This window comes from Pan paniscus, chromosome 11, assembly GCF_029289425.2.
Source record: "Pan paniscus chromosome 11, NHGRI_mPanPan1-v2.0_pri, whole genome shotgun sequence".
Lineage (NCBI taxonomy): Eukaryota > Metazoa > Chordata > Mammalia > Primates > Hominidae > Pan > Pan paniscus.
Window position 1 is genome coordinate 113,942,351 of NC_073260.2, and position 27,020 is coordinate 113,969,370.

The following is a 27,020-nucleotide window of genomic DNA, read 5'->3' on the forward strand; positions in this document are numbered from 1 at the left end:
CATAAGCAAATAATTAATAAGAATATATGCAGACAGCAATAAGGCAATGGAGAATAATAAAGCAGAGGAAAAGGATGTGCCAAGGGGCCACAATCTAAATAGTTTGGTCAGAGAAGACTTCACTGCTAAATGGATGCTGTGCAAGGCCTGAAGGAAGTGATACAGAAAGACGGGGATATGTGCGAATAAGTATCCCAGGCAGAGGAAATAGAATGAACAACATCTCAGAGATGGGAGCATACTCAATATCCAGAGAAATTAAAAGGAGTTCATTACTGCTGAGGTATAGTGTTCAGAAAGAAATCTACAAGAAGATAAAACTAATGAAGTAATATACTAGAGAGTGCAGTGAAGATTTGGTAGAACTGTAGGATTTTTTCTTTTACAATCAATGAAATAAAATGCCATTGAGTGGTCTTGAGCAGAATGTTGGTATAATTCATTCAGTCATCCGTTTGGCAAATCTTTATAGGAAATACCTAACACTGTTCTAGGTATTAAGCATAGTTCAGTAATTCAAGAAACAAAAATTCAAGCCATATTAGTGATTACATTCTAGATGAGAGGGTATAATATTTTTATGCATTTTTCTGCTGTGACAAGTTACTACAACTTTACTGGCTTAAACAAGACAAATTTATTATCTTATGCTTTGTGTAAAATAGAAATGCATCATTGGACTAAAACCAAGGTGTTTGCAAGCCTATGCTCTTTTCTGGAATCTCTAGGGTAAAATCTGTTTCTTTTCCTCTTCCACTTTCTAGAGGCCACTTTTCCACCCTCTTTCCTGGGTAATGGTCTCCTTACTCCATCATAAAAGCCAGCAATGTCGGGCCTCATTTTTCTTTCACAGCATCTCTATCATTCTTTTTCTAATTTCTTCTTCCACACATAAGGACCTTTGCAATTCCATTTGGCCCACTGGATCATCAAAAATAATATGAATATTATTAGGTCAGATGATTAACAACTTTAATGCTATCTGAAACCTTAATTTCCCTTTTTATATAACCTCATGTATCTGCAGGTTTTTGTAGATTAGTGTGTGACATCTTTGGGGCGGCATTATTCTGGCTATCACAGGGAGGAAATAAGTGTAATTCATAGGGTAAATAAAATATGCTGATTTATCTGTTAAAATAGATCATAAGAGCAAATCTGTAAGCCAAAAGACTAGTTACTATGAAATTCATATTTTTATGTCTACTAGCCAGACTGTAGTCAACCAGAAGGCAGTGCTACATAATTTTTTCTTTTAAATCTGAGTTAGGGTCAGAGTTATCTTGCTTTAAATGGTAGCCTTTCCCCCTGTGTTCTAGGTAAAACTTCATAAACTTAATACTTTAAATACATTATTTTAAAATGGTGTATTTTATTTTGTCCTGCAGTTGACCTTGGAAAAAGTATTAGAATACTTGAGGAGAAAAAAATATTTTTCATAGGAAAGCATATTTACATGATGTAATAAATTTTCTTACTATCACACTTAGAGTAAAATCCAAACACCTTATTCTTGTCTTTGGCCCTAGAAGTTCTCTCTCCTGCCTACCCCTTTCTTCTCTTCTTTCCACTTGTTTGCTTAACTTCACTCACAGAAACCTTCCTACTGTTAGTGAAACACACTGAGATTGTTCTTTTCGGATCGTTGAGTCTAAAGCTTCCCCACCCCAACCCAGACCAGTCACTTTTTATCAAATGACCTTAGGTTTCTAAAAATTGTTTTTCTTCCAAGCACTGATATTTCTTATTTATATAAATGCATTATGTAAATAGTCTTTTTCTCTACCCTTAAGGTAAGCACTATCAGCACTGCTATGTCCCCAGTGCTTAGAACAAGGCCTAGCACATATTATATGCACAAAATAAATGTTAATGAATGAATGAAGTAATACAAAAGTTCCCAAATATCTGATCATTATAAGTGGCTCAGAAGTAGTTCGCAGTTGTTAAAGGTTTAGAGCACTCCCTGGCAAATATTTGGTACCATTTTCACCTGACTTTTCTCCAAAGAATAAATACTGTAGTCAGAGCTCTGGCTCCAGGATTTACTATTATATGAATTTGGGTTAAGTTATTTAAACTCACTAAGCCACAGTTTTCTCATTAGAATAATGGTGATAATAAAAATAGTCACAAGGATTTAATGGAAGGATATATATCTTATGTGTGTATACACACACACACACATACACACATACATATATATGTCACTTGGAAGAGTATATATAATTAAGTAAATCTTCCAATGTTTTTAAATGCCTTATTTTCTTCTATTCCAAGAGGAGGAAGTTGGAAGAAATATGCTCTTTCTTATAACCATGAGCAGGAAACAGGAAATCAATGAAAAAATGGAATAAGGTCAATGAAAAACAAGGAAAAGTAGGAAACCTCTCAGGCCCTTTTTAAAGCAGTCATTTCTTTATAACTATAAAATCTACCCTAAGATCTACTTGGGTGTAGGCAAGGGCAAACACAATGTTCATTGAACAAATTAGTGCCACAGAGTTTCCAAGGGACCTAGGCTGAGCCAGATCCAAATACTGAGCAGCTGAATATGAAACTCAATACATATGCTTCAAAAACTGTAAAGTATTAGACAAATTCTAGTTTTTGTTCTTTAAGCACATACCTGTAGCCACTTTATTTCAGCACCTTTATATAGTGTGCCCTCTGAGAAGTAAAATGTTTTAAGATGTTCACTAGCTATTCTGCCTTATTTCCCAAAATTCGTTTTTGACATGTACTGAATAAAAATTTTAAATGTAACATGACAATATTCATTAAACTTCTGTGAACCATTCATTCATAAATATTCTCCACTTCTGGGTAGCCAGGCAATCTTTTCTTTTGTTTTGCTTTCAACAAAAGATAATGAGTGTCTTTATTAAATGACAGGAATTGTGTGTCAGAGCAATCATGATGCTTCACTCTTCTAAGTTCAAATCCCCAAATCAAAGTGTTAAAGATGTTACTGATATATTTCACTTAATAATGAAACAACTAGTGCACTAGGATTAGAATTTGGAGAGCTTGTTTGAAATGTTGCACAACAATATGTTCAGTTGCATGGAATGTAATCTGGGGTCCTATCACATGTGTCCTACTTAAGAGCTAATAAGAAGATGTAAAGTATGCATTTTGCGTTGCTCTGGCTTGCCTCCAATAATTATATCTTCAACAAGGTACCAAATAACTGTTTCTATGTTTTAGAAATATGCAAATTAAATGAAAGGTAAAGCTAAGATATGAAAAGATGTAAAATTAGTCTTAGTCCTTGAAAAATTTTAGTTTTCACGATTCTTCAAGGATAATCCAAATATGGAGCAAATAAATAGGAACTGTTGATTTTGATGGCTCAGTTATAAATGAGATAGGAAAAATATCCAAGTTGCCAAGCAGCCAAGGTTAATTTCAAATAATTCTAGTTAATTTTCTTTTTCATATCTTGAAAAAAATAGTGGTTTTATGGTTATGAATAGAAATATTATGTTCAGAAAATATATAAAACTCCTTACAATTCAATGGCTTGTAACAACAGCATCAATAAAAGACTTTTAAAAGTAAATTAAGCATTAGAGCAAAATCTATAAAACACCTAGGAATCAATTTAACAAGCAACAACAAGCACTATATGCCAAAAACTATGAAACTTTACAAAAGGGAAAGAAGAATACCTGAATGTATTATGAAATCTACCATGTCTCTGAAAGGGAAGAATTAATATTTTAAATATTTAAGTCTTCTGTACCTTCAGTGAATTGATAGGAAGTATAATTTCAAGAATGTGTCCAAATTGTTTGTTAATGTAAATTGATTCTGATATTCAGTTGAAAGAAATAAATATACAAGAATAGAAGAATAGCCAAAAAAAAAAAAAAAAAGAGCAAAGTAGAATTTGAGAAAGCAAAATCGTGGAAATACACTACACCAAATTTCCACACATTATTTCAAAATTACAGTAAATATTTACAAATAAATCAGAACTTATGAAAGCACCAAGAAATAAATACATATTTCTATAGGAATTTAGTGATTAACTGTGGTAGGGAACAGATTGGTTATTTCCACAAATGATATTGGGGAAACTATGTATATGGAAAATAGTTTAAAATTAGAATTTTATCTTACACCATTAAACAACTTAAACTGGCTATGTGGACTAAAGAAAATTTTAAAACCATAGAAGTACTGGAACAAAAAATAAAACAATTTTTTTTTCCCAAATATGTGTTAGAAAATCTTTCTTTCCTTTTTTTTTTTTTTTTTTGTTTTTTGAGACGGAGTCTCGCTCTGTCGCCCAGGCTGGAGTGCAGTGACGCCATCTTGGCTCACTGCAAGCTCTTCCTCCTGAGTTCATCATTCTCCTGCCTCAGCCTCCTAAGTAGCTGGGACTACAGGTGCCCGCCACCACGCCCGGCTAATTTGTTTGTATTTTTAGTAGAGACGGGGTTTCACCGTGTTAGCCAGGATGGTCTCGATCTCTTGACGTCGTGATCCGCCCACCTCCGCCTCCCAAAGCGCTGGGATTACAGGCGTGAGCCACCGCGCCCGGCCCAGAAAATCTTTCTAAGGCATCAATGAAAGGTAGAACCTTAGTGGCAAAGATAATTTTGACAAAAATCAAAACCGAAACAAAAGTAAGAAACTTCTATATAGTAAAAGACTCTCATAAATAAAACTGGATAGTGCATTAGTTTATATTAATCTAAAAGCAAACACCGAGTCACAGTTGATGGTGGGGTATTTAGACCCCATGCTGGAGACAATGTGAAGAGAGAATATAAGAGGCTTAGGTAGGAAGAGTCTAATACTCTCAAGTAAATAGTTACAGGATAATTTCTGCCAGCCTGCTGGGAAGCCTTCCAGCCAAAGTCACACCTAAAGGACTGGCAATTCTCACTGGAATGAGCCTGCCTTCGTATTTCCTGCTGCTCAGCCATTGGCTAGGGGTAGCTCTTAAAAAGCATCCTATGGGAGAAAATGTGACAGTAGATCCACAGAAGCAATGCGGGGTGACCAAGAGTAGTCACTATGGCGCCCCACAGAGAATATCTGAGTGACATGTTTTCATTTTCACGCCCCCTCAAAAAATAAATAAAAAATAAAAAAAAGAGAGAGAGAGAGAACTATAGATCATTAAGAAAAAGATAACCCAGTTGCAATGGGTAAGAATATAAGCAAATCTATATGTAAAACACATGTTTATGTCATTTAAAAATCCATGAAAATATACTTCTTTTTTCATCCAAGAACGATAAATTCAAGTGTCAGTTAAGTACAAATGTTTACCTCTCAGACTAACAAAAACATTAAAAGATTTAAATTAGTCAGTGTCATTTGTGGACAGTAAGCAATTTTGAAAGGCAATTCTAAAAATTAATCTTACAATTCTTTTTACAGCAAGTTTTCCAGTGTAGCATTTATAATAGTAAGAATATTTAAGATTTCCTGAAAATCCAGCACTAAAAGAATGGCTAGGTAAAGTATTGGGAAAATAAACTCAGTTTGCCACATTTTCCCCATCAATAAAAGAGCTACAATATTAATTCTCACATCATGGATTTTTTGTTAGGATTTATGTATTATATTTAAAGTGTTCAGAATATTAACCAGCATATATTATATGCCCAATATTTGGTAGCATTCATTAACATGATGGAATATTGTACAATTTTAAAAATCTGAGCTTATTAGCATATAGTACTTAAAAAGAGGAAATCCTTGATTTTTATTGCCTGAAGAAAGCTAGTACCAGAGAAATACTAATATGATATTTTAGTATAATCAAAAATGTAAAAGTGTTTGATTATATGTGCATATGTAAAGAAAAATATCTAAACAGCTATTCTATAAACTTTTAACAGTGACTCATTCTGGGGGATGAGCTGGTACTACAGGCTAAGACTTTAATTATTTTACTCAGTAAATTTCTGTATTTGGAGTTGTTTGTTTTCATTAAAATAACACATTTTTATAATTTGATGAAATTAAGAAAAAGGATAAAATTAGAAAAATTACAGATAACATAGGACTACATGAAATATAATACATGTTCACATAAGGAACATGCCAAAACTAAAAATGGGTTCTGAAACTGAAAATTTCATTTAAAAATAGGTTAACGATGACCCAAATATAATTTATCCAGCATTTTATTCATTCTTCTGAAGGGAATCTATATTTGGTTCTTGTTTTATATTTTATCCCCTGGGCTTAAAATTTTTAGGCATTGTATATATCTGGATCAATATAAGTATAAAAAACCGCAGTCTAAATAAGAAATTAGTGAGGTAGTTCAAAGTTAAAAGATGAATATAAATTCTGTAATCAAAAGTTTTAGCAATATCACCACACTATCTTTGGCATATGTTGTGTCTGTGTGCTTGTGCTAGGCTAACCAGTTTTACAAAAAAAATGATTAGTGTAGAAACCAAATAGTCCCTCTCTTAATTTGAGAAGTTCTTCTTCAAGTCATTTGCTTTAAATGTATTAAGCTAATCATAGCTTCTTCCATTATGATCAATTTTGTTGTGTATATAATTTGAACTGGGAAAATAATAATATTACATTTATTTGGACACCATAATTAAAACATGAACCATTTATGACCCAAACTTAACCAACAAGCATACTTTCACAGGAATTTTGTAATTGGAAATTGTGGCAGAATCTCTTTTCTAGTTGCCAAGCCTTCACTGTATGAATCAAACCTGAATCCAGCCATGTTCCAATGTGTCATAGATACCCTGGTTTCAGTGGGATATAATGAAACCAGTATTTTTTTTTTTTTTTTTTTTTGTGAGAAAAGGACAAGGGACAGAGATTTTAATGATACCGAAGTTCCTGGTTTGTTTCAGCTGAAATTTCTCCTATGTTCTTTTATCTGCTTTGTTTATGAGTCAACAAATCCACCTCTTTTCTCTAAACAATTTTGAGTTGTATTTCTGTTGTTTGCAATCAGATGGTCATATACTGCATAGATATGTGTAAATAGAGAAACTTACATATAATTACAAGGAGTTCTTCAGATCCTTGAAACTTATTATGGAATTCGGAATATGAATCACAGTCATAGTGATTACTCTGATTGTCTAGTTTTTTTTTCTCTGCTAAATAATATTATTGCCCAATATAAGAAAGAAACTAACATTCTTGACATCTCTCATCTCTCTCCAATATTGCACTGCTATTCTTATGGTTACCCTTGACTATGATGCTTGTCTTGAACTGATTGTTTTTTTCAGCCATATAATCACATTTCTTTAGCTGTGTTTTGTATTAGAAATTAGTCTCTCAGAGGGGAAGGAAAGAAGCAGATAGGCATATACAGAGGGGGAAAGGAGGAGAAAGTGTTGACAGTAGCACAAGTCTTAACCCTTCAGAAAATAGATTGGGAGCTGTAGGGTTGCTTGCTCTTTTACCAACGTTCAATCTATAGACCAAAACAAAGAAGCAAACAAAAACCATTCAGGTGAGTTAAAAACCTTTTGCATGCTGTTACCATAAGTTATTAGTTAAATTGTCAGCCAAACTGTCTGTTGTTTCCTTTTATCTTTAGTTTTCAATGTTAATGAAAAGAAACTTTGTCCAGGAGCTGCAGTGTCCTTTGAGTTTCAGAAAATCCAAGAAAAGAAAAAGGTAAATTCTTACTAGTAAGATATATATAACTTCCATTGATCTCATGGAACCAAAGGATGCCAAGGGAACATGCAATGTAAAATATCTCTTTTATCATAATTTGACAGATGAATATAAAGCATTTAAATAATCTCCTTTAATATTCAAAAAGAAAGTGTCTTTAATGCTCATTGTTATTTGAAAAATTAGCTTCTGAAAGGAAACAAGAATGAATTTTTATTAACTATGCCTTAGTTCAAGATAATTTGCTCCTTTGTATGCCCAAGTGAATGAAGGATTCTAGTTACTTATGTGCCTAAATGCCTTTATATTCTTAGATTTCAATATTAAAACTCTACTAGTGTTATTCACAGTTACCATTTTTATAGTTTTTTGTTTGTTTGTTTGTTTTTTATCTGGAGACAGAGTCTCACTCTGCTGCCCAGGCTGGAGTGCAGTGGCGCCATCTTGGCTCACTGCAACCTCCACCTTCCAGGCTCAAGAGATTCTCCTGCCTCAGCCTCCCAAGTAGCTGGGATTACAGACATGTGCCGCCATGCCCAGCTAATTCTTGTATTATTAGTAGAGATGGGGTTTCACCATGTTGGCCAGGCTGTTCTTGAACTCCTGACCTCAGGTGATCCACCCACCACGGCCTCCCAAAGTGCTGGAATTACAGGTGTGAGCCACTGCGCTGGGCCTATAGTTACTTTTAGTTGTAAGTTGGGAGAAGACAATTCAAGTACTATTAGCAACAGGAAATAAAAATTGACCTGAAGTTGACATTTTTTTCCTGAAATAATTGAATTGAAAGAAGGTCTTTGGGTAATTCCAATACTGTCGCAGTACTCAGTTTTTGCATAATGGAGAAAAAGGAGTTGAACTGTACATTCTTAAAGTTCCTTTTTAACTTCAAAATATTATGAAGTGATGATTCAAGATATACAATTTAGCAACTGAATAATAATTGCTTCCATATTATTTAGAATGAACACAAATCAGTTGATCTTCTTTCGAAAGTGTAATTGCTCTAAGTGCCTTTGTCTTCCTATTATTTTCTTAATGTAGATTCATGAAGTTGCTCTGACATAAATCTAACAAGTGACCTTAAATTAATGGAGTAAGCAGATCATTTGTGAAATCAAATTGGTAACCGAAATACTTCTTCCTCACAATCTTATGCAATCTTTATTTTTCCCTTTGCTTTCTTAGATTTTTAATGTAATTCATAGATTTATAAGAAATATATATGTGTATGTATATATATATGTGTGTGTGTGTGTGTGTGTGTATAAAGTAATAAAATCAATAATGAAAATGTGCACATTGCCTTAACAAAGGAAGGGTTTCTACTTTTACTGGTGCCTTCTATTGAAGAGGCTTTAAAGGAGGGTTCAAACTGAAGCCTGATCAACTATATTCATTTTAAACCTGACTCACTGATTCTACTATGTTCTCTATTTTCTCTTGTTCCTTTGCATGCATGTTTAATATATCTGCAAATTAACATTTTAAATTCCATTCATCTTAAAATATTTTGCATTTTCTTCATCTTTTTCATATTCATATTATAAAATAAATTTAATAACAATCACTTATATCTTGATATTACAATTTTGAAAATGATTTCAGTTAAAGTGATGAACACTTTTGGCTATGGGCATAAGAAAGAAAGTTCAACCAACTGTGCCCTACAATGATAAAGACTTAGTTTCTACATGGAACAAGAAGTTAGGAGTCTGGCAGTCTAGGGTTGCCTCAGTGATGATAGCAGGCACCTGGATGTCATTTATCTTTTACCTATCATCCTTTCAATCTCATAGGCATAGTGTCAGGGTTCCTGACTAGAAGCCAGAAGTTGAAAAGGCCAAAGAGAGCATAAAAACTGAATATGTTCTTTCGTCAAAAATTTCCAGAAAGCCCCACTAGGTGACTCTTGCATTTAATTGGCCAGAGTTGTTTGCCATGGGCAACAATCAATAAGGGTGTTTGGAAGATGACCAGTTTTATCTAGGCTTATTTCCCCACCCCCAATACCCTCAGATTAATATGAAAGAATATGAGGATGAATATTGGGTAGGCAATTAGAAGCATATACTGCAACCCTACTGTCAGTGCCAAGGAAAATGTAGTATCTTATTCTCAAAGAAGGACTCCAAATACAATTGACTGGTCATGAGTCACTGAAAAGGCAGATTCTCTCACATTGGTGGTTAAGTTTTCATTTGTGATTTAACTTTCCTTAATGTACACAGTGATGCTCTTCTCTACTTCCTCTTTTGGGACATGGGTTTATGGTGAATAGAGAGGGCTGAATTCAGAGAAATGGTGAAAAATATATAAACTATAAAAACAGGATTGATTATATATAGACTTTTTGATAAAACTTACCACTTTGAGCTGTGGTTGTTTGTTTTGTGATGGTAGCTGGCCTTGTAGAGTTTGTAAATATTTCCCAGGATTCTACCAGTGAGATATAGTTGTCACAAAAACTTGGTGCCATAATAAGGGTTAGTTTTTATTAACCGTACCTTACAGGTGAGGAGACTGATATTAGAGAGGTTAAGTGACTCACACAAGATGCTAGTCATTATAGAGCATGAAAGTTATAAAATTCCTTATAAATTAACTTAAGAATTCACTAAGGATTTAAGATTTCATTTGAGAAATTACGAGTCCCTATTATAATTGAAGGAATAAATACCGCAAGTGTTCATATTATGAGCAAAAAAGGAGTTATGTTTTAAGTGCAATGTAGGATTGAGAGATAGGCCATTACAAAAGTGAGCAAATAACCGTTACAGAGGTCTGATGTCTCTCGATATCTGATGTGTTATTCAGAAATGCAAGCCACTATGTGGATAAACTATAAACAGTTTAATAATGAATAATAATTTCAAACAATTTTGTAATAAATAAGGAATAATTGTAGTAAAACTCTGGGCTAAAATCCCTGTGTTTGTTTTTTTGAAGCTAGATATCCATTTCTCTTTTCATTAAAAACCCCAGTGATTTGGAAGCAATTATAAAAATCATTATAAGAAAAAAATAATGTTGAGCCTTTATTATGAATCAGGATGGGAACCCAGGTCTTCTTGAGGACAAAGTCCTTATTTTTAATCTTCATAACAATCCTACATGATAAACATTGTTATTAGGGTGAAAAGGCTGAAAGTTGGGAGATAAATTCATTTGTCTAAGGCAGAATTAGTATTCTGCCTCAAATCTATTAAAAATAATCCTTTGAGTTTTTTATATTTTGCTTTGCAGACTTCCTATGATGTTACTGCTTTCACTAAAATACAGGTATCATCGTCATCCTTATCATTTTGTCTACTTCCTTGGCTCCTTCTCTTCCAAGTCTCTGAGTAAACTGAAACGACCTTGTCAACTACTTAAACATGCTGTTGTAGAAGCCTACCTGTTTTAAATTGTCCCTTCTAAACACTTGTATAGATTTTCTGCAAACTTTTTTTCTTTCTGCTTCACAATCGCTGTTTATTGGCTTCTTTCCAAATATCTATTGTGAATATGAGAGAAACAAGTTCTTCAAAAGTTCATTTTAAGCACAGAAATGTGTGGCATGGCCTGGAATCAACTCCTCTCATCCTCCACAGTTTGCTTGTACTTGTCCCATAATGCGTTTTTCACATAATGATATGCTTACAGTTCTGCAATATAAAAACACCTGTTTGAGGCAGAGATCATTTAGTTGGAAGATACAGAAATCACTCATCCAAGTTCAGATTTATTAGGTGAGCACAGCTTTCTTTAAATTCACGTTGAGAAGACAGATTTTTGCCAGCCTTTTTACAAGGTTAAATGAGGTAAAGAAAGAGAGTCAGGGGCTGAGACATCACTCTCAATAACTGCATGGACTCTCTTCTCTCCTGGTCTCCCAGGTGCTTTCTTCCTCTTCCCTGTTTCAGTTAATTTTTTTCTGTGAATACATGGCTGAATAGGTTTGCCTGCTCCAAATCCACAAAACTTCCGAGTTCCACAACACATGCCCTTTAGACTATGTTTTTTGGATCTCTTTAATCAAATCCTCAGAACACAAAATGTAGCAAATAAGATGTTCTGTTTTCCCGTAGATCAGCTTTCCCCTCCTAGATAATCAGCTGTGATCACGTTGTAGGTGGTGCCAATAGAGTTCATTAGCAGGAAATGCTGGTGAGGAGTATTTTCTTCAATAGAGTCCTTATATTGGGAAGTGCTGGTGAGGAGTAGTTTTAAGGCAGAGGTGTGGTTTTGACAGACCCTCCAAATGTTACCTACTTTGAACACTTAAAGAAGAGGAGCAATGAAAGAGGAAATGTCTGGCAAGGGAAACTGAGCAATATAGTTCATCCGTATTCTTTACCACAGCAAGAATTAGTTCACATATGCTGCCTACCAGTCATCATTTCTTTATATGTCACATTCCTAGCAACAATCCTGTGAATTCGATATTATTTTTATTCTCATTTTTATAGAGAAGGAAACAGGAACATTTATTATGCCGATTATATGGAGAAGAAAAGTTACCTGGAAGGAAAGTTAAGGAAATATACTCTCATAAAGACCAAATTATTTACCAAGAGTTAAACATCTGGCAAGTGGAACAAAGATTTGAACCTAGGCAGTTTGGCTCCTTTAGTTCACACATATAAACATTATATTTCATTGCCTTCCATAATTGTTTTTAAAAAAGTAATTCTTACTAAAGTTGCTACTTACAATTCAATGCAGAAAAGTGAATTATCTTCTGCTGATTCACCTGCAAAACGGGAGCAAGAAACTCAGACTTGCCAGATAATAGGCAGGTCGTGGAACAGAGCTCTGTTGATACTATTCAATCTTAAAATATTTGGTTCACTATTTTGACATTTTATTGTAAGATCTTTATATGTAGACCTTAAAATATGGGGACGTAATATCAGGCAGAAAGATAGAAAGACTTACAAGCAAAAATTGTGAAACTGTATTTTTCAGAGACCTGATATTGATGGTGACTGAAAGCCACTTGAGTCTGATGGCTCTTTGGTGGTCTATATGATACATGCTGGTGGTTTCTTTCTTGTTAGTCCTGGACAAATGTTCAAACCACTAAAACCACTTAGGAAATTAGTACTTGTAATAGGAAAAGTCAGTTCCTTATCTTGGGAATCCTCTACCAGGGAAAAGAATTATCTCAAAAAGCTACGTCCACTGAAAACTTCAAAAGGGGAAAAAATAACCCACAAAATTCCTTTGCTAAAGCATCATCTTCCTTAAGAGACTTTCATTTCAACTGGAAAAATGAAATAAAGTAATACAATGCAGATTAACTACAAGGACAAACAAGCCCCTAACCCATTTTTATCTCTTTTTGTGTTTCAGAAAGTTATGACTATTCAAGTTAACTACTGCATTCTTAAAATACTGATCTATAACATCTTACCTTTTAATGACTTATAATACTTAAAATTAAAACAAATGAAATTTGTTATTGTCATTTACCTTGTTTTTGTTTAGAAAATATGTCATAGGAACATATTTTTACAGTTAGAATTCTACTCACTGTAGTTTATCAAAAACAAGCTAGAAATCAAGCTGTCATCACATTGATATAAGAAAATAATGTATCCATTATGTAATCAGTATTTTGCTATGAGTTGATTGGTTCTCATTCTGTGCTTGAAAATCATTACCTTTAGTTCAAGAAATATAGAGTGATTCATAGAAGTTATATGATGGTTCTTCATATATCCTAATAAAATCTCATAAGACACAATCAATAGGTTGCAACCTCCATAACGAGATTTAAGAACACTAAGCAATAACATGATTTAAAAAAAAAACACGTTTAAATGTGTTCCATCATTTATGTACTCAGTATTAAGTGATTCCTCTTATATTTTAGAATTCTCTTCTCATTTTGGATTGTTAAAACCTGAAATTTCAGTGGGCCACTCAATTTGAAACAAATTACCTTATAAATTTTGAAGGTTATTCCAGTAGCACAATTCTGATTAATTTAAGTAAATTTAGAAAAATAATATGCATATGAAAAACATTCAAAGTCCACATATTTGAACTTCTTGTACTATTTTATTTCTGGAAATACTTAGTTATCATTTTGTTCCTTTTAAGACTGAAAACACTTTTTCTGAAAAGAGACATAATGTACGAAGTTAAACTAATCTTTATAATTTTTATTATAGAAGGAAGATCTGAAGATACTTAAAAAATATACAAAGACTTTCTTCCAAATTTAATTTTGTGAAATTTTTCAAACAAGGTGAAACACTCATTTTTCCATCTTTTGCTATGTAATATATACAGTAGGGTTGAAGGCATGGTGAAAAATAGAGAAAGTATTATGCAAGTAGGCTTAGTGCAAACATTTGCATATAGTAATTAATTTAACCTCTCCTAAATTCTATATAGATTCTACTGGAAACAATGTGAATATTTTAGAATAAAAACACTTACCAACTCTCAGAATGTATTACAAATAAAATTTAAACTTGCATCTATTTAAAACATAATTCTGATAATTAAATCATTTTCTTTTAGAAAATACAGACACAAAAAGTTTAATATAGCCCTAGATTTTACAGTACATACTGTCTTTTTCTTTGCATATATAACATAATGATGAATGGATACACACACACACACACACACACACCTGTTGCATTTTAATTAACATTATAAGGAAACATGTTTCAGTCTTTAAATAATTTTGAGAAATGCATTCAACCAACTGTAGTTTTCTGCAGTATGAATTCAGCTATTCAGAAGCACTTTGATATCTGGACCCACAAATTTTCATTGCTTTTCTTACTTATTAACTAGCACTTTCTACAAAAAGGAGAAACCCTGTTTCCTTTGTTTTAACATGCACCAATGCTGCTTATTTCTGGTACTGCATTGTGCTTCCTCTCTAGGGATTTGTGGAAATTTGAACTTGAGAGTGACAATTTAGAGTATCTGGCAGAAGAAATGTGTAAGCAGCAAAACATTCAAACTGTTACCTGGCTGCTTCTAACAACTTATGCTCAAATGTGTGAGCAAATAAATCATTTAAATCTGAATAAAAGGGAAGTAGCGTGTTCAAGTTTGGAAACTTTGTAGCCTGGGCCTGTGGTAGGAAAGAAACGCCTATTTTTAGTGAAGGAATTCAAGCTAGCTGCATAAATAAAAAGGAGCCTAGTGCTAATATCTAAGACAATGGGGAAAATGCCTCAAAGGCGTTTCAGAGATATTCATGACAGCCCACCCATCACAGACCCAGAAGTCTAGAAGAAAAGAATGGTTTTCCCACCACTCTGCACAGCCTCCAGACACTGTTCCCTGTGTCCCAGCCACTCCAGCTCTAGCCAGTCCTAAAATGTGCCCACGTGCAGTCAGATCACTGCTTCAGAGGCTGCAAGCCATAAGCCTTGGCAGCTTCCATATGGTGTTAAGCCTGTCGGCGCACAGAGTGCAAGAGTTGTGGCTTGGGAGCCTCCACCTAGATTTCAGATGTATGGAAAGGCATGGATGCCCAGGCAGAAACCTGTTGTAGGGGTGAAGCCCTCTCAGAAAACCTCTATTAAGGCAGTGCAGAGGGAAAATCTAGGGTCGGAGGCCCCACGCAGAGTCCCCAATGGGGTATTGCCTAGTGGAGTCCTGAGAAGAGGGCCACCATTCTCCAGACCCCAGAATGGTAGAGCTAACAGCAGCTTGCACCCTGAATCTGCAAAAGCTGCAAGCACTCAACACAAGCCCACAAGAGCAGTTACAGGGGTTGAACTTTGCAAAGCCACAGGGGCGGAGCTGCCGGAGCCAATCGCTTGCACCCACGTGCCCTGGATGTGAGACATGGATTCAAGTGAGATTATTTTGGAGTGTTGAGATTTAATGACTGCCCTGCTGAGTTTCAGACTTGTGAGGGGTCTGTAGTCTCTTTCTTTTGGCCAATTTTCCCTTTTGAAACAGGAGTATTTACCCAATGCCTATAACCCCATTTTATCTTGGAAGTAACTAACTTGTTTTTGATTTTACATGCTCATAGGTGGAAGGGACTTGCCTTTTCTCAGATGATACTTTCAACTTTGGAGTTTTGACTTAATGCTGCAATGAATTAAGAATTTGGGGAATTGTTGAGAAGGCATGATTGTATCTTCCAATGTGAAAGGATGAATTTTGAGGGGCCAGAGGCAGAATGATATTGTCTGGATCTATATTCCCACCAAATCTCTTGTAGAATTGTAATCCCCAGTGTTGGAGGTTGGGTCTAGTGGGAGGTCATTGAATCACGGGGACAGAGTTCTCATAAATTAGTTGGCATCATTTCTTCTATGTGGTTCTCATGATAGTACGTGAGTGAGTTATCATGAGATCTGGTTGTTTAAAAGTATGTAGCACCTCCCTCACTCATTCTTGCTCCTGCTCCAGCCATGTAAGATGTGCCTGTTTCCCCTTTACTTTCCACCGTGATTGTAATTTTTCTGAGGCCTCCCTAGAAGCTGAGCAGGTGCCAGCATCACGCTTCCTATACAGCATTCATAACTGTGAGCCAATTAAATCTCCTTTCTTTATAAATTACCCAGTCTCAGGTATTTCTTTAGAGCATTGTGAGAACTGACTAATACACTTTCACAACATATGTTTGGTTAAATCCACTAAAATTGGTACCTCCTTCCCACAACACTAAAAGACACGTAGGTTGTATTTTAAACAAACGTATGACAGGCCTGTGTTGCTTTTGATCTTATCTATCTGACACCTGTTATTGGTAACATGGAAATGCAAGAAAGAATGGAAAATGTAACTGGTATATCTTTTGTCTGGATGAGTATAATCTAAATTTTTTTGTATCATGAGTGTGCATAGGACTTACTAAGCAGAGATTGAGGGTGGAGCCTTTGGAAATAAAAATAGTTAAGAAGCACTGATTTAACTCCTCTAAAAGAATTTTGCTTTCAATAATAATTTTTGCATTTCTACTAGAGTAAAAATGAAAAAAGTTTATATTTATATGAAAGAAATTAAATTTAAAATGTTTTATTTATTTGATTACATTTATTAATATTAATATGTAGAAATTTTATTTTCAGAAGCAGTATCATAATTGTCACTAAGGATTTTAAAAAATATCATTTAACTAAAACTTCAATTTAAGTAATGTATTTGTGTTATCATTAAGAAAAAACACATCTAAGTAAAATATTATTTAGAAAATGTGATAATTAGAAAACAATGGCATTTAATATAAATGAAAACATATATCCAATCTATGTTAAAATTATGCTGATATCTTTTCAGGATAATCATATTTTCAAATTAATTTATAAACTATGTAACTTTGTAACCTATATTTGCTTGCTTGAAAACTATGTGTGTCCCAGTGTGTAATGGTGTATATGTGTGTGTGTAAAATCCCCCCACATTCCAGGCTCTTTAAGGTGTGGTGTAAAAGCTTTTGATTACCCAAATAGACAAAAGATTTAAAAACAAAAAAGTAATAGAAATGTAATCCAGTCTTCAGTAATGAACCCTTCAAAAAAAATATTGAGTTCCTGGTTCAGTGACACTTCTATAACACACCGTGTTTTTCTTTTCTTTCCAACTTTTCCACATCTTGTAGTTGCTCAAGAGACTATAACTGCCTCAAATCTTATATTTCCAATCTGTATTTCCAGAAATATCTGGTCTGAATCTCTTCATACCCATTCAGATTTCTTCCCACTTCTCCAGTGTGGTGTATGTTTGTCTATTTCTGTATAAGGAACAGAAGTCTGAGAAACAGAAGCAAAAGCCTTAGAGCTCAGGATAGGAGCATAAAGGCTAAGCAAGGAAAAGTGTAACCTCATTTGCTCTGAGTGTGGATGCCTGGGTGTGCTTGCATGTGTGTGTCTGAGAAAGTGAGGCCTGATGCAGTAGGAGATTTTTGGGGCGAACACACTAGCATTAATATATCCTTTCCCCATTATCACATTCATATTCATATTGTATATCCACATTATATTCATGTTTTAATAGCTTAGATGAAACTCTGCTAAGTAGTCTGATTAATCCTAGGGATAGTGAAAAGTACTCGTAAAGATGACTCTTCGGCTGGGCGCGGTGGTTCACACCTGTAATCCCAGGACTTTGGGAGGCCGAGGAGGGTGGATCACAAGGTCAGGAGTTCAAGACCAGCCTGACCAAGATGGTGAAACCTCATCTCTACTAAAAATACAAAAATTATCCAGGCACGGTGGCAGGCGCGTGTAATCCCAGCTACTCGGGAGGCTGAGGCAGGAGAATCGCTTGAACCCGGGTGGTAGAAGTTGCAGTGAGCCAACATCATGCCACTGCCCTCCTGCCTGGGTGACAGAGTGAGACTCTGTAAAACAAAAAACAAAAAAAGATGATTCCTCACTAGGCACACCATTTTACTACCCTCTCTAGAAGACTTCCTGTGAGAAGTCTTGATGCTTTCCTTTTCTGAACATAGCAGTCTTTTTTAAAAATTTCTTATTTTAAATTGTTTAAAACATTAATGTGGTAATTTTTTTTTTCTTAAAATATGAGAGGGGGGCTTAGGAAAACACACACATTGTAATTTAAAGAACAAAAATTTCCTAAATTTAAATAAGACACATATATTCCTACAGATATCTTTAAAAATACATTACATGTAATATGTTTTAAAATTAGTACTATTCTTTAAGTTATGATAAGATAAGAGGATTCCAGGAAATAGAAGGACCTCAATCACTCATTAGCCATATAAAAATGAACACTTCACACACACTGCATTTAGTTGCTTCATCTGTAAAAATGAGGTTAAAACTGACGGTGCTGGGTCAAATCATCTTTTGTGCTATAATATTGATACATGAAAAACAAGATGTGTATATACTTGTTACTTTTATTTACTTTACATATCGTTCCATAAAAAGAAATAGTATAATTGGCTTATCATCTGTAAGTTTAGAATGCTAAAAATAATAGTCTCATAATGATATGGTTGTCATCTTTTTTCCTTTTACTTACATTTTTAACATTTTACAATTTTAAATATTTAAAATGTACATAAAGCCTGTGGTATATATAAAGGCCACTATATTTTTTTCCTGCCAAAATATCATTACATATAAACCAAAGGTCAGGAGTAAGTACCTGAAAAACATATTGTCCTTCACTAAAAAAGGGGGAAATCTTATGGAGTTTCCAGAAAGTTGACCCCTTATTATAAAAGAGCGGCACTGGCTTTACATAATTTTTTTCTCCTGTTTATAGATGAAGGTAGGAAATAAGAAAATGTGAATAGATAAAAATAATTTTACAAAAGGGAAAATCAGCAAATATAGTAAATTATGGTAATAGAACAGACTTGTAAATAATTTAGTTAGAAAAAATCATAAATTTATTTAACTATTTTCTATATAATTTTTGATTATATCATTAGATATGTGGAACACAAGATGATTGGTCATATGAAAATAAATAAAATGCAAAATGACTCAAATAGAAACATAAATTAAAAGACCCACTTTAAAAATTGAAACTTAGTTCTCTGAGACGGTCCCACAGTTATCCTTTGGCACCGGCTCTACCCTATAGTCTCCATTCACTGAATAGGAATATCTCACTTTCAGCTAAATTCTTCGGAAGCCTCTGAACTTAGGAAAGAAAAGGCATACAGAGTTAAGAAAACGATTTGTATAACACTGAATATTGGTTAAGCACAGAGACTCAGGAGCCAGACTGCCTGGATACAAGTCTCAGCTCTAATATTTAACCGTTCCATGACCTCCAATCAACCTGTTTTCTGAAAATGAGTTTTGTTAGATGCAAAATTTAGATGGCATAGTGTTAATACACCTGAAAAAGTTAGGCCAGGCATGCAGCTCACACCTGTAATCCTAACACTTTGGGATGCAGAGGGTGGCAGATCGCTCGAGCTCAGGAGTTCAAGACCAGCCTGGGCAACATGGCGAAACCTCATCTCTTCTAAACATGCAAAAACAATAAGCCAGGTGTGGTGGCTCTCGCCTGTGGTCCCAGCTTCTTAGGAGGCTGAGGTGGGATAATTGCTTGACTTCGAGAGGTGGTTGCAGTGAGCTGAGATTGTGATACAGGCTGGGCAACAGAGCAAGACCCTGTTTCAAAAACAGGGGTGGAGGGAAGTTAGAACAATCTCTGGAGTGTGCATGTGTGGTTGCTATCATCCTTATGTCTCATTTATAAAAGAAAATGCAACATTACTCAGTATCAGAAGAAGCAAAATTTAGTGTCTTAAGTAGATATGTATAGGTAAGATCTTGAATGTGATAACTGTTTATTAATTTTTAAGGTCAAAATAGGCAAAAAACTCATAGGAACTATTAAATTTTCTCTTTAAAATTATATTTAATATTTTACTTTGATTAAGGAACTTGCCCTGATCTTTGTTAATTTATATGGTGTTATTTTAAAAACTATTTGCATAAAATAACTTGGTAGATTGAATTTTTTAAATCCATCCCTCATTGCTCTCTTTCTTTCCAAAGGATATGCATAATGCAGTTATTTTAGGGTTATTACTGAAAACTTAGCTTTACCTTTAACATCCTTATTACAGGCTTTTAAAAATAATTAAAAGAATGGATATATATAGTTTTGATTGCTAATTCAGTTTCTAAAGTTGATGGGAATTACTATACCTTACAAATTATGGTTGTGTTTCATCAACTAATAAATACTAGCCATCATTATTGTAATTTTGCAATCAGATACCATAAAACAGTGACAAACATGTTTTTTAAAAACTGAGGTAGTTTTATAATTTTGATGAATCTGTATCATTTATTTTTATTTTTATTGAGACAGTGTCACGCTCTGTCACCCAGGCTGGAGTGCAGTGGCGTAATCTTGGCTCACTGCAACTTCCATCTCCCAGGTTCTAGCAATTCTCCCTCCTCGGCCTCCCAAGTAGCTGGGATTACAGGTGTGTGCCACCATGCCCGGCTAACATTTTTTTAGTAGAGAAGGTGTTTCACCATATTGGCCAGGCTGGTCTCAAACTCCTGACCTCCTCTGCCCACCTTGGCCTCCCAAGGTGCTGGGATTACAGGCGTGAGCCACTGCGCCTGGCCTTGGATCATTTAATATACAGAGACATGACACCTCTGTGGAAAATATTAATACATTGTTATCTAGCTATATATGTAGGTCATGTATAAGTCAGGGTTCTCCAGAGAAACAGAACCAAGAGAATATGTATAGATATGTAAGTGGTGAATTAATATGAGAATTGCTTCATGCAACTATGGAGGCCAAGAAGTTCCACAATCTGCCATCTGCAAGGTGGAGAACCAGGGAAGTTGGTAATATAACTCAGTCTGAGACCAAAGGGGTGAGAACTTGAGGAGCCCAATGGTGTGCCTCCTGGAGTCTGAAGGCTTAACCAGGAGCTCCAATGTCTGAGCACAAGAGAAAATGGGTGTCAGCTTCCCAGATCAAGGAAAGATGGGGAGAGGTAGAGAGTAACAGAGGGAGGGAGAGAGAAAGACAGAAATAGAGTGAGATAGAGAGAGCAAGAGAGAGAATTCACCTTTCCTCTGCCTTTTTGTTCTATTCTGGCCCCTACTGGATTAGATGATTCCTGTCCACACTGGTGAGTATGATCTTCTTAACTCAGTCTACTGATTCAAATACTACTGTCTTCCAAATACACCTTTGCAGACTTACCCAGAAATAATGCTTCTCTATTTATCTGGGCATCTCTTAGTCCACTGAGGTTGACACATGAACTTTACCATCACAGCTGTACCATCAAACATTTTCTTGTGGTATGTTACAGTTATTTTCATTTTGAGTAATAATAATGTTTTGGCACTTCTCTTTACATTAGACAATATATTTGTTAAACCTAGGACAATTGAATAAAAATGATATCTTTGAATACTATGAATTTAAAAAACAGAAATGGATGATTCAGGGTATCAGGAGGAAATGGAAGGCACAATCAGGAATCATTTTAAAGAGAATTTCGATAAGGGATACTTTCTAGAAGGGTAGTTGTGTTATGGGATCCCATGAGGGATACTGGCTATTTTAATTGCTAGCCATAGTGGAAAGCTGAAGGAGCAACAGATACAATGGGGATATTGGGGGAAAATATGAGGTAGAGCTATGGAAAGGTGGTGACAAGAAAAGACTGTGTAGCCACTGCCAGAAAGAACCACAGTGCCAAGTTATACTGCAAATGGGGGAAACATGGCCCTGCTTTTTCTCTCCTCCTGCCCCTTTCTGGTGCCTCTCATTGACAAAACCCAAACAGAAACCAGGGGACAAGGGAAACCAGGTTAGTACAATACCTAAAGATTAACCCATAGAGCACAGAAAAGAGCACATGAGGGAACTGAGGTTGGGATTAAATAGAGGGGTCGGGATAGAAAACTACCAGCACAATAAGTGAGAAAATAAATGTGTACATTATGTCAAAACCTGAAGCCTTTAGATTTTGTGTAATTTAGCATTAGCTACATCATGATTTCAGTGGAATGACATCTATACCTTGTACCTACAACCATCTCAAATATGACTTCATTAAGACTCCTTAAATTGGATAATTATATGGACAACTCATTGAATAATTATATAGTCAACTCACTTTTTCCATTGTGTTGTAAGGTTTCCTGAGCAGCTTTCTTGGTATCCAACCATCTATAAGAAATTGGGTAAATTATACCCATTTAGTCAATTGAAATTGTACTTCCATTGACTAAATAAAAGTTAAAGAGTAGGAGATTATCTTTTCCCACATGAAATAAGTATGAGCAGTTTGATTCATTAAGTACATGGTTTTCTGCATGATTTTATGTTATCAATATAAAATTGTTTCTACTTGTAGTTTCTGCCAAGTGGCATAACTTTAGAAGGAAAAGTGGAGAAAAGGGAGAATAAATTAAGTGAACACCATTACTGCAGACTGAGGCAAAGCAAACAAACAAACAATAGTCAAAGTGTGAGAGTCTACTGCTGACAAATCCAACCTACCTACAGATTGGGCTTCGAACACCTCCTAGATCCTTGTCTCCTTTCCAACAGGTTACTTGCTCTCCCTGGCTTCCTTATTACCCTTTTATCTCTTTATTCCATTCCACACTATGGAATTATCTCTTTATTCAATTCCACAATATGGAATTATCTCTTTATTCAATTCCACAATATGGAGTGCTGTATAATTAGGAAATTTCCTCATGATGCTCTCAAAACATTTAAATAACATACTAGAACAGGAAATTATTGCTGTGTAGTTGCTATTTATGTATTGTAAATTCTAATTTAAAAACTGAGTCAGGAAGGAAATTACTTATTTCCCTCAAAAATCCAAAATACAAATGTAAATTTTGAGATTTCTTCTACTTACAGCAGGCTGTTAAAATTAATTATAAGCCTATATATAACAAAGCTAAATGTAGATTTGATAAATAAAGAAATGTGTTAAAATAAAGGGAACCGCAAAGCAACTGATATTCAGGACCATGCTTTGTTGGCCCAATTTCACTGTCCCTTTTTGGTTATTTTTATCTTACATTTGTTATGGTTGTTTTAAACACATGGTCCACTGACAACAACCAATTCAGATAGGTTACTGATTTTTAAGAGTAAATATATGGCAATAACTTAAAGTGGACATTTGCATCTGCCTTTTTATTGAAGAAGGAGAAATAAATTATAATGTTACAGGAAGTGTAGATAGGTAGTTAGATAATAAAATTTTCTTAACTCCTTAAGCTTGGTGCAATCACCTTCAAGTAAGATATCTCAATCCAATTCTCAGATGTAATTAATAATAAAATCTCTACAATAAGCTAATCCATTGAACATTTGTGATATTATTATGTGGGGAGGAGGTAGGAGGAAGGGGATTGAGTATAACACTGGTTCTTCCATTGTTTAAAATATTCTTTGTTTTCCAGAGGACACCAAAGGATAGTTGTACAGGAGCAAGAGCAAATCAGCCCCAGGGAGCACTGTCTCTGTAGGATGCCAGCCTTGAGCTGAAGTAGAGAAGAGTTTCAAGTTGCTGAACACCCCCATGCAGCAGTAAAAAGATATAAGATATCGACACGCTCAGCTGCATCTTGTTAAAAGCTTCCTGCGGGTTGGCAGAATGAAATCTTTATTTAAAACACACAAACTATTGTCAAGGGAAAGATGGAAAAGAGAATACAGTAAAAGGGCCAAATGCTTTGCTTAACCCACCAGAAGCAGTAGAAAGGGAGAGGTGGTCACGTTGTCTTTGCAACAACAACAACAGAAAAGGTGACTAACACAACCACATCAGCCTCCATCTGCTCTTCCCATGGTTTCAAGATGCATTATTTCTTTTATTATTAATTACATGTGTTTCCGAGGGAGGACAAATATATTATTGTGACTAGCAAGAGAGGAAATCATTTCTGCTGCCACTTGGCATTAAGTACAGTAGTGTATGTAATGACTGAGGGATGGCAGGAAACAGAGCGGCATCATTGAGACCAGCCTCCCTCCTACCAATCCGCTCCAACTCGCCCTTGGTAGTCAGAGGCTGCCTAACAGAAAGTTCACGTAAAACCATTATTGAACACTGACAGGAAGGAACTGAGACAGGAGTGAGTGGTGTGTATTTGTGCAGAAAGGGAGAAGGAGGGAGGGAGAGAGAGAGAATATGAGTCAGTCATCATCATCTTGGGCAGACAGCACCATAAGAGGGGCAAGTGCTTTGTATAATTACAAAAAGATGTACACATGCACACACACTTGCACATATGGTGTAATTTTTTTTCGTTCATATCTTGTCATTTCCAAGAACCTTTTTAAGTGATGATGACTGTTTGTGCATGGGAACCTTCTTGGATGGGTAAGCTCCGTGGCTTTAGGGAGGCTGAGCAGGGAACCTGGCAGCGCATGGGTTCAGGAGAAGGGTCCCTTTTAAAGAGCAAAGGGACATAGCAAGCAATGGAGAAGGCATGAAAAGAAAAAGGTGAAGGGACCCTGGGGAAAATTTCACCTGTATTGACTAAGCTTTATTTCTCTTCGGGAGAAAGTGACATTTCTGCGATTAGATCATTGACACATAAGGAAAGTAGATGGATAACTGTTTTTTCGTTGTTCTTTTTTTATTTGTTTTCTTCTACAGTGCTTACAGAACCTTTGACCAGATGGTACCTGGAATGCTCTGTGTTGCATATTACAAACAGGATAATTATTTTGGCTTTTTAGAAAACGCACCGACGTGGTGACATTGCTCTCTGTTTATCAAGAGACAGAGCATTTGTTGCCTATAGCTGTATGCTCTGATGAGACATGAAAGATGGTAAAGTGACAAAAAGCTTCCTGCTGTTTTTCTCTCATCCTGCCCCTTCTTCTCCCTCCAGCTCCAAACCTTATTTCTAGTTTCGCTGGGGGTCTCAGTTCCTCCTCCCCTGTCTCCCGAGTCTGTGGTACACCACATCTGATGCACTCTGATACCCCACTCTACCTTGGGGTAAGGAGGAGGTGGGGAAGAATCCGCTCCCTGCATCCATGTCCTCTCCTCTGCAGCGAGGCATATTCTCAGCAACTCTTGTACAGGTTTTCCCTTCTCAGCTACCACCTTGGCAGAGCTCTATCACTCCCTCAAGCCCAGCCAGACTGCCAAGCGCCCCGACTGAAAACTCCATCCAGCTCAGCTGAAGTACACCCCCTCCGCCAAGCAACCCCTGTGCCCCTGCCCTTCACCTCCCTAAGTCTGCTCTTCATAAGCATCGATTCCATTGCAAATCAAATCTACGTCCCCCACCTATTAACACCCACCACCCCTTAGGTGTTACCGACAGCCTCCCTCGGAAAATAATAATAATAATAATAACCGAAAGCACGCGAACACCTGAAGAAGCACAGATCGGGATCCGCATCTGGACCAGTCCTCTGTGGCTATAGTGATGGGGAATAGCCTGTGCCTGACATATCCTCCTGTTCCCGCGCGAACCGCTTCACCCTGGATCCCTGGAATCGTGCCCAGGCACCCGGGCGGCGGGGTCCGCCCAAGCCGCGTCGGGCAGCTCTGGGCCGGTGGGTGCCGGGTCTCCCCTCCTCCCGCCCCATCTGGCGCGCCCGCAGCGCCGCCGCCGCCGCCGCTTCTCTCCCCAGCGGGCGCTCGGAGCATCCCGCGCCGCGTTCTCCCCGCCCCGGCTCCCGCCCGCCGGAGCGGGGCCCACGCCGCTGGCAGCCATCAAGTGGCTCGTTAAGGAAATGCAGGTGAGTGCGTGAGGCCGAGCGGCAGCTGCTGGAGACGCGGGGTGTGTGCCTGTGAGTGCGAGCGAGACGAGGAGGGAGCGCCAGCGAGCGAGCGAGCGAGTGCGGGAGCGGCCGCCTCGGCTCCCCGCCCAGCCGCGCCCGCAGCCGGCGGCCGGAGCGCGTGGGGCAGCGCCTCGCCCTGACAGAGCCTCGCCTCCTCCTTGCCGTCTCGGCTGCTTCTCCGGGGAGCCGGGAGCTGCTCACCGGCCTCCCCCACCCTGCGCTCCCCTCCCAGCCCGAGTCCTCCCGCTCCTCTTTCTCCTCCTCCTCCCGAGCCTCCTCCCCTCCCGCGCGGCGCTGCCAGCCGGCCTCGGCGGGGAGAGTGCAGGTACTTTGCCTTCAGAATAATTTGCAGGACCCAAGCCGGCTTTCGGAGCGCCCTTTCTTTTTCTTCCTTTGCCCCCTCCCTCCGGAAAAGAAGATCCCACTTTTGAAACAATCAGAAATCGAAGCACCCCAGCAAAGCCAAACCCTGACGGGCTGCTGTGCATGTGCCATCCCTTTTTGCAGTTTATTCTGGGCCTGTGTGGAATAGAAAGACAATTCTTTATTTGACTGGTAGGAAAGAAAAGAGAAGACTCCTCAGGGTTTCCAAGGAGGACTGGAGCGGCTGCTTTAGTAAGTAAACTGTGCTTCTGTCTTTCTTTTCTCTAAAGTGAAGCATATGCTGATGCTTTTCAATGCTCAATGTCCAGTGCTGTGGACAGTTTATCCATTTTACCTGGGAATAACTTGACTTATATAACTTCAGTAGCTCCTATTTGAGAAGTGGTTCGCTAAGCATTTTTTTTCTTTTCTTCCTTTTTTTTTTTTTTTTTTTGGAAGAGCCCTTAGAAGACTTCGATATGGGTTCAGTATGGGCAGCCTTACTGGAAAACTGATTTTTAAACGTTTATTGTTCAAGGGCTATTGGAAGCCTGCTTTGTTAAACATTGGTTGGTTCTAAGATTTAAGGATGGTTATCTAGAAAAAGCTTGAAAAATCTAACCCTACTGGCTCACTTCTCCTGCCACCTTCAACCTCAACCCTAATCCATGCTAACTCCCACCCTACTCTGACTTCACTTGGTTGGTTGTTTTATCTTTAGTTCTGAAAAGCGCTAGAAAAAAAAGGGGGGGGGGCGGAAAAGGGAAAGTTAATAAGGATGGTTTGAA

The 27,020-nt window shown here is 36.7% G+C and overlaps 2 protein-coding genes across 48 annotated transcripts in view; one reads left to right on the forward strand and one right to left on the reverse strand.

The window, feature by feature from the left end:
• The window catches only part of LOC130540499 (uncharacterized), a 152,010-nt gene extending 126,222 nt beyond the window's left edge, over positions 1-25,788 (reverse strand). For 3 of the 9 annotated variants that reach the window (XM_057298769.1, XM_057298770.1, XM_057298768.1), the window contains exons 1-2: positions 25,457-25,788; positions 22,214-22,266 (exon numbers count right to left, since the gene is read on the reverse strand). In XM_057298769.1, coding sequence (XP_057154752.1) covers positions 22,214-22,266; positions 25,457-25,735 — 332 coding nt within the window. In that variant the 5' untranslated portion in view covers positions 25,736-25,788. Of the gene's footprint in view, positions 1-10,600; positions 12,377-12,414; positions 17,957-18,464; positions 21,021-22,213; positions 22,267-25,439 lie in introns of those variants that run through there. The other 6 variants (XM_057298766.1, XM_057298767.1, XM_057298765.1 and 3 more) reach the window with 4 other exon arrangements.
• A 356-nt stretch (positions 25,789-26,144) lies between these two features.
• The window catches only part of PTPRD (protein tyrosine phosphatase receptor type D), a 2,308,100-nt gene continuing 2,307,224 nt past the window's right edge, over positions 26,145-27,020 (forward strand). For 7 of the 39 annotated variants that reach the window (XM_055092142.2, XM_055092140.3, XM_055092139.3 and 4 more), the window contains exon 1: positions 26,155-26,484. The gene's annotated coding sequence lies outside the window, so the exon portion shown is untranslated. Of the gene's footprint in view, positions 26,485-27,020 lie in introns of all 39 variants that reach the window. The other 32 variants (XM_055092144.2, XM_055092149.2, XM_034929719.3 and 29 more) reach the window with 21 other exon arrangements.